At 53.4% G+C, this 7532-nt stretch overlaps 1 protein-coding gene across 1 annotated transcript; it reads right to left on the bottom strand.

Annotated features, from left to right (window-relative positions):
- Positions 1 to 1387: 1387 nt before the first annotated feature.
- BATF (basic leucine zipper ATF-like transcription factor) lies at positions 1388 to 7039 on the bottom strand. Its single transcript, XM_075103525.1, has 3 exons — positions 6737 to 7039; positions 4835 to 4939; positions 1388 to 2035 (listed from the first exon to the last, which is right to left on the bottom strand). Exons 1-3 carry the CDS (start codon positions 6800 to 6802, stop codon positions 1829 to 1831), a joined length of 378 nt encoding a protein of 125 aa, XP_074959626.1. The 5' UTR covers positions 6803 to 7039; the 3' UTR covers positions 1388 to 1828.
- Between the last annotated feature and the right edge of the window lie 493 nt (positions 7040 to 7532).

Below are 7532 nucleotides of genomic sequence, written 5' to 3'. Positions count from 1 at the left end.
GATGTATTCTGCACATCCTGTATGCAGAAACCCAGCTGCCTGGCTGGAACGACCACCATCCTCCCCTATGTGTGAGCATTCCCCTTGGGGCGGGGGACAGAGCTGCACAGACAAGGGCCAGTGCAATCACCCATTGCCTCAGCACTGCTTTTGTAGGTTGGTGGCACCTGGGCCAGCCAGTCATCCCTGGCCACGGTGCTTCTCATGCTGGCACAGAAACTGGAGGCATGAGGTTCACAAGCCTCTTAACAGGCCATAGCAGGAGAAATCACAGTGCTACCTGTGTCCCTCCTGAGGACAGCTTTCTGACACACGGCAGTGTTTGGTTATCATCCCACTAGTGCAAACCACAGAGAGAAAATGGGCACAGCACAGCACATTACCGACTTTTCCCAATGGTTCTTGAAGGCTATGATGATGGGCCAAAGCACATCTGGAAATATGCCACTTCTCTGTGCCTGAAAGATCCATTTAGCTCAATTAAAAGCCTATTTCAGCAGCACTGCTTGTGGTACACTATGCTGAAAAAGTTGCAGCTGATGCTCCTTGGAGATGGCAGCAGTCCTGAGCCAGCATTAGCAGCAGGACCTGCACTGGCAGGTGGGCTTCAGCCTAGTGTATAGAGTGGGGCTGATAGACTGCTGGCTGGTGGGGTGTTAGGTGCACAGACCATCTGTATGGATCAGCTTGTGTTTCCACTAGATCAGACCCAGCAGAACTAATCTACACTTCACTGATCTTTCAGGTTTCTTCTGCTTCAATGCATGAGGTAGTGCAACAGCCTTTTGTAGAGCTGTTACTGGGGGAAGGGGAAACAGCATGGGCTGCAGCTACATGCCTTGTAGCAGGGTGTCTTGGAGCAAGGGTCCTGCTAGGTTCTGCTTCCACTGTGCACCCCAGCACAGCATCACCACCCCCCTCCATGCTGCGATGCTCCTACCCAACTGTGCCGCTTGTCAAGCTGAAAGCTCCACCAAGGCCCACACATGAGGTGACACAATAAGGCAGTGCACCTCCACACATGCAAGGGGAGCATGTGAAGGTCTAGCCATCGGCAGCAGGGAGATGAGGGGGTCAGCAGGGAAGAGACCTGCAATGCTATGTGGCACATCAGACTCATTAGCCAGGTCCAGCCCTGCAGCAAGGAAGGACCCATCTCGCCCAGGGACCCCATCACCCCACAAACCATTGCTCCCCAGCCTGACCAACCCATGCATATGGGCCTCCTTTCTAAATGTGGGGCTCCAGTTCCTGGCCCTGGATTAGACACCAGCACACACAGGGCTGTTCCCTCGACTGCAAGCTCTCCCTTCCTGCTGCCCACACCCTCACTGGGTCATGCTGGGCCTTAGGAGTGGCTCACGTCCTATTTTGGAAACAATAAGTTAAGCATTTTCAATCTTTATTTTACAAAAATAAACCAGTTTTGCCCTGGTACTCTGTAGCCCCCAACCTTCCCCTCCGCCCCTGCTCCTGTTCCTCTCCCTGGAGCTCCAGCTGTTACATGCTGCAGCCAGCTGCTCGCATGGAGGCTGCCAGTGCCACACACTCCTGCAAGCATCCCTGAGCAAGCACCGGGGAAGGGGGTTAGTGCCCTTTTGCGAATGTCTCCTCTTCCCAGGATCCAAGCTGGAAACTGCCTGAAGATGCCTCCTGGTGGCTCTGCCATTTCTGCACAGGGAGCAAGTCTTAGGCAAGTCACTCAGAGTACACACTTTGAGAAGGGGTGTCCGTCTGACCATCCCTTTCCCTTAGATGGAAAAGCGAGCCCCCTGAAATTGCTTCTTGCCATCGGTGGAGCCAGCAGGCTGCCATCCTGCTGGCTGGCTCAGTGCTGAAAGCGTGGGGAGCTGATGTGGGGCTGGTGGAAGGAGTGTGTGGCATAAAGCACTTCTGGAGGTGGTGGAGGGGATGTCAGGATGGAGCAGAGCGGTTCGTGGGAGCTCAGCATCGAGGCGAAGTGCTTCATCTCCTCCGTCAGCTGCTTGATCTCCCGCCGCAGGGCAGCGTTCTGCCTTTCCAAGTCTTCACTCTCCTGAAAAGACAAAACCACAGGGGCTTCTCAGGGCAGGAGCCACAGGGATGAGCTGGGGACAAGGGGGGTCGCAGTCCCACAGAGTTTCCAGAATGACATGTTTCCAGTAAATTTGGTACAGAGCCATGCCTGGGCAAACCCCCCTCCTACAGCCAGCCAGGCCAGGCGCGGGTGTGGACGCGATGCTGGTAGCCCCAGCGTGCTCCCCGGCCCCAGCTTACGAGAAGTGACTGTGGTGTGCTCCCGCCCAGGCTTTCTCGCTCCCTGTCACACACACACACACACACACACACACACACACACACACACACACGCACACACACACACACACACGCACACGGGCCGCCCGGCCGCTTCCCGGGCCGCCCGGCCGGGGGGAGGGTGCATTGAATAACCGCCGTCTTTAACCAGAAAACCACCTGCCACAGGAAACCTGTCATTGCCCTGGAAAGAAAAGACTCACTGCTTCCTGCTAGCAGCCGGGGGAAACCAGCAGCATGGTGGGGAGGAGGGGGAGACGCTTGAGTCAGAAGAAAAGAGAAACTGAGGCCTCAGAAGAACTGAATTAATACTGTTATTAATGAGAATAACAATAAAGTGGTTAATAATGATGTTCAGCCTTGTCTCAACGTTCCTGAGAGCATTGCAGCCTTTGCTACCTCTACTGCTGCTAAAATGCAGCCAGCTTCCGGCTGGAGCATCCCGGGCACTGACCCACCATGGAGCCAGCAGCCTGGGCAGGACCAGAGGAGGGAGGGAGGATGTGGCAGTAGGCTCTGCAAACTCAGCTGAGACAGCTAAGGTGGGACCCAGCACTCTGAGGCCCTGGAAAGCCGTACCACCACCTTGGCAAAGTGAACCTGTCACCCCTCCACTCATCCCTCTGCTGCCATGCCAACTTCTGATGGTGCCCACTCTCTGCGCACAGGTTGAAATGCACCCAGCAGTTACAGCGGCTGTCACAGGAGGAGCTCACACAGCTAACGAGCATCTCAGGCATGACAAAATGCTTTGGAAATCATGACTGACGTCGAACTCAGGAGATGATAGGAATCACCCAAGGGCCAGGAGCCCCAGCTTCCCTGTGACTCATTCCCCTCAAAACACAAAGCTACAAAGTCCTGGGGTAGATGGAGCTGCTGGCTCCTTTTATATCACCATAGCTCAAGCTGAGCCTGCTCTTCTGGGCAGAACCACATCAGAGAAGCAACGTTCCTGATGCAGAGCTGGCCAAAGGCAAAAAGCACTCAGGGAATGAACCCAGGAGCAGCAGGGGGCCACTGTCCACAGGAATCGGAAAAAAAAAATCAGCAAAAATTCACCATGCATCCTCTACTTGATTGCCTGCATTTCTCCAGCTGCCTGCCGGAATCCTCTCTGTCTGAACCGAACTGGTCTTAAGTCCCCTGCTCCCATCCCCATGGGAAGGCAAGGAGTGCGTGCTAGCTAAGCAGTAGTAGTCTCATAAGCAAGTGGTTCGTCATCTGCTCTAAGAAGAGCAGCCCAGTTCTTCCTGGTGCACAGCTAGGCAGGATTTTCCTAGGGGAGGATCAGAACCCATATACACCTCTAGGATTACTTTGGAGAGAGCACCAATGCCAAGGAAAGGGTGTCTCTTCACCCCCCTCAGGTACAGTCACCCAGAGCCATCGCTGCTGACAGGTGTAATGCAATCACCCTAGATCCATGTCAGCTCTAGAAGGCTCATCAGCTACTGAGAAAAGAGTGAAATCTCTGTCTTAAACCCAGCTCCAACCAGGGACTGAGGACACTATGTAAGGAAGAAGGTTCAGGACCAGCTTCTCAATAATTCTTCCCCAAAATGGGGATCTGGGGGAATATGAAGATGACTAGCTCAAAGGATACTTTTTCTGAGCATGAGCCCAACTACCACTTTTCAAAGGGCAGCCAAGCCCAGCGCAGGGATAAAGATGGTGTCAGCCCACTGTAGGCTCTGTGTGTTCTGCATCCTGCCCGCCAGCAGCCCAAAGCACATGGGACTGCACTTACCAACGTGCAAAATGGAAAGGACCCCAGCCACTGACCAAACACTCCTGCCCAAACACACACAGACAGAAGTGACCATCCCTCCTGAAAAGCAGATGCCTAATTCTTCACACTGGGAAGAGGTGCAGGGGTGCCCATGGTGCCACAGGAGGAGAGTGGGACAGCAGGGTGAAACCAAAGGAGGGAAAATCCATGCTAAACAACAGGAAAAGTCTCCAGGTACTGTACAGTGTTCAGATGTAGAAAGGGATACAAGCACTACCATGGAGACATTTAAAAATAATAGAAAATTATTAATATTTATTTATCTACACTGTGTAGTGTCTCAGGGAACAGACCATAGGAGATGGCCAGTTTGGCTCCATGTTGCACCATCATCCATACCAATGAACACAAACACTACTGTTTCAGAAAACCATCCTTGTATGCCGTTGCACCGCTGTGTAAGTGATGGCATGAAGCACAAACCCGCGGAGAGCCAGCCCGGGTGAGCCTGTACTTTCAAAGAGCTTCTGACTGAGCCAGTCAGAAGAGGTTAGGAAAGGAAATCAGTAATGTCAGACTGAGAGATAAAGATGGATTCAAAACTAGCTGCAAAGCTAAACGCTTCAGTGGCAGTTATCCTGGCCTGTGTGATCTCACTGCAAGTGCTGACTCCTACATCCTGCCCTGGCCTCACTTTTCCTGTCCTGCCTCAGCCAAGCATCTCCGCTCTGAGTCCTGAGGAGAAAAGCACGTCGTCCCCTGTGTGAGCCCTCATCACTGGGGACGGGGAAGGATAGGAGCACTCACCAAATGCAGCGTGTCTGCTTTCTGGGTCTGCCTCAGGCGGCTCTTCTGGGCAGCAATGCGATTTTTCTCCCTCCTTTGGACTTTCCTCATGTCATCAGAAGAGTCCTAGGGAAGCAAAACATGGAAATGACTGGGACATCCTCTCCTTCACCTTGTCCCTGTAGGGCGGTAGGTGGGAAAGGGACACAGCAGATAACATCACTGAAGCACAGGGCATGGGATACACACCCTCAGCACCAGGGTAAAGCCATACCCTAGGGATCTGTGATGTTTTTGGCATCCCCATTGCCAGGAGGGGCAAGTCTGATACCCTTGGGCATCCTGGCACAGCTAGGAAATGACCACTTTACCTTCACCAAGACACAGGCCTGGGATGTGGCTTCAGGGACCAGAGTAAGGACCTCTGTCCAGAACAGAGACAATTTTAATTCCTTATACAAAAAACCTTTCCCTTCCCATTCTTTCTGTGGGGATACGGCACTACAGACATTTCAGCTCCTTGCCTAAATCAGCTCTCCAGAGATTAAGCCTGTGTTTTCCTCCTTTCATCCCTGCAGGTTCTACCCCTTCTCCATCACCTTCTCCCTCAGGCTTTATCTGTTGCAGACCCTTACAGTGCAATGTGGTCCCTGCTTTGTTCAACTAGACAGAGCTTTTGGGTTTTCCTCAGATCTCATTTGCTCCAGCTCTCTGATCTCTGCACTTGCTCTTTTCTGGAGTCCCTCAGTAGCAATGCCTGCAATGCTGACGGCAACACTCCCAAGCCCCTTGGGCAGGGGAGAGCACTGGTCTCCAGGCTCCAGGTCATGAGCTTCATGCAGCAGCCATTCTCTGCTGAGATCTAGTCCTGCTGCTGCCTTCTGACAGTTGAAACGGTCTCACAGACTCTTTCATCTTCTATTTTCATATTGCACTGCCTCTTTTGTGGACTCTTTAACATTCACACCACTACTTCTCCACAGTACTACAAAACTCAGCCACAAAAGTTATCTTCCCAGCCCATCAGTCTGTCCACATCCTCTCCCCCCTCCACCCCGCCCAAGATCTTTTCTTTTCTTTAAACTTAACCATTTTATCCTTGTCTTCAATACCCTACAAATGTCTCAGATACAGCAGCTCCCACATCCTGCACCAAGTCCAGTCCCTATCCTTTGGCAACCCCTGTGGCTCCCCATCCCTGGTTGCAAGCCCAAAATCATCTGCCCTGATCATCCCCAAGATTTCTGAGCGATGTATGAGGTACTTGCCATTGTTGCCAGCCCTAGAGAGATGGCAAATGATAGGTATAAAAAAGTTTAGCCAGAAAAGGCAGTGGAAATACCTCAGACTTGTGTCAGTATCTGCCAGCAAAAAAACCTACCATCGAAGTGCTCTGTGCAACAAAACAAAATCCCTCTGTCAAGCATCACTGAGATGAAAAACCTCTGAGGCTGAACAGAAAAGAAAGCAGACCCAAAGTGGCAGGGCTTTTCTGGGTCCCAAGTGCTGTCCACAGCAGCAGGAATCAGACAGGCTGCCCCTGAGCCGTCCCAGTCCATGGCGAGGAGGTACACGCTCAGGCTCCTTGCCAGAGCACCGACTCTCATGCCGAAGCTTCCTGCCTGCTGCCTGCCTGGTGTGCCTGCCCACCATGCCCGGGCGTCCTGGCTCCCTGGTTGCCCCTGGCATAGCCCCAGGTTACCAGGCCTCCCCTCTCCACCCGTACACAATTTGGTGGCCAGGGTTCCTGCCAGGGCTCTTGGCTCAGCCCCACATCCCTCTCCCCACAACCGTTCCTAGAAAGCCCCGCCATACTGCGCTGTGAAAACGCCAGCAGTGGGTGCCACCCTTCTTCGTTCCCTCCCATGGACCACCCCAAAGGACTTTCCAGCCAGGGAGACAGGGGAAGGGTCCCTGCTTTACCTGCTTGCTGGGAGGGGGAGACTGGCTGAAGCTGCTGGAGTCACTGCTGTCAGAGCTGTGGGGCATGGCTCCCGTCTCTGGCTCCCAGGGCCTCTTCAGCTTCCTTTGTGCTCTTGGTGTGCCTGCCTTCTGTCTTGCTTCCCTTCCCTCTCCCCTGCCCTCCTCTGTTCACCCTGAGATGGCCCTTGGCTTCCTGGCTTTTGCCTGTCCTGGAGGCACGCTGTCCTCCTGCCCCACACTCTGCTACTTTCTCTGCCTCTCCTCTTGGAGCCTCTGCACCTTCCCTTTAGGTCTCAGCCTCCTGTGGTTTCTCAGAACCTTGGGGATGTAAGCTGAAAGTCACGTGGCCGGAAATTTTAATGCGAAGAAGAAAAGTTACAGAAGAAGAAAAAAGAAAAAAAAAAAAAGAAGAAGAAAAAAAAAGCACATCTGGGAAAAATGAGCTTCAAAATAGCCTGAAAAACCCCCGAAAAACACCTTCAGGCAGTTGAAAAACAGCGAGATGGGTTTTCTCTGAGACAAACAGCAGAGACGGAAAGGAAGAAAAGCCCCAGCTCTGGCTGTGAAACCTGGACCCTCAAAGGAGGGCAAGTGCGGAGGAGGTGCTGCCAGAAATTCCAGGGGCATGGTGCACATGCCAGTCCTGGGCGGGCAGGAGGTTGGTCCAGCCCCAGGCAGCCTCCGCCACCCCAGCCCAGCTGGGGAAATTCCCAGGCAGCCACCCACCTCCCCACAACCCACCCACCCACTCCCACCGCCCCCGGCACCATTGACGTGGGTCCTGGGGAGGGGATGG

This window comes from Phalacrocorax aristotelis, chromosome 9 (genome assembly GCF_949628215.1).
Source record: "Phalacrocorax aristotelis chromosome 9, bGulAri2.1, whole genome shotgun sequence".
NCBI lineage: Eukaryota > Metazoa > Chordata > Aves > Suliformes > Phalacrocoracidae > Phalacrocorax > Phalacrocorax aristotelis.
Note: the sequence above shows the minus strand (reverse complement) of the source record. Positions and strands in the feature narration are given on the sequence as shown.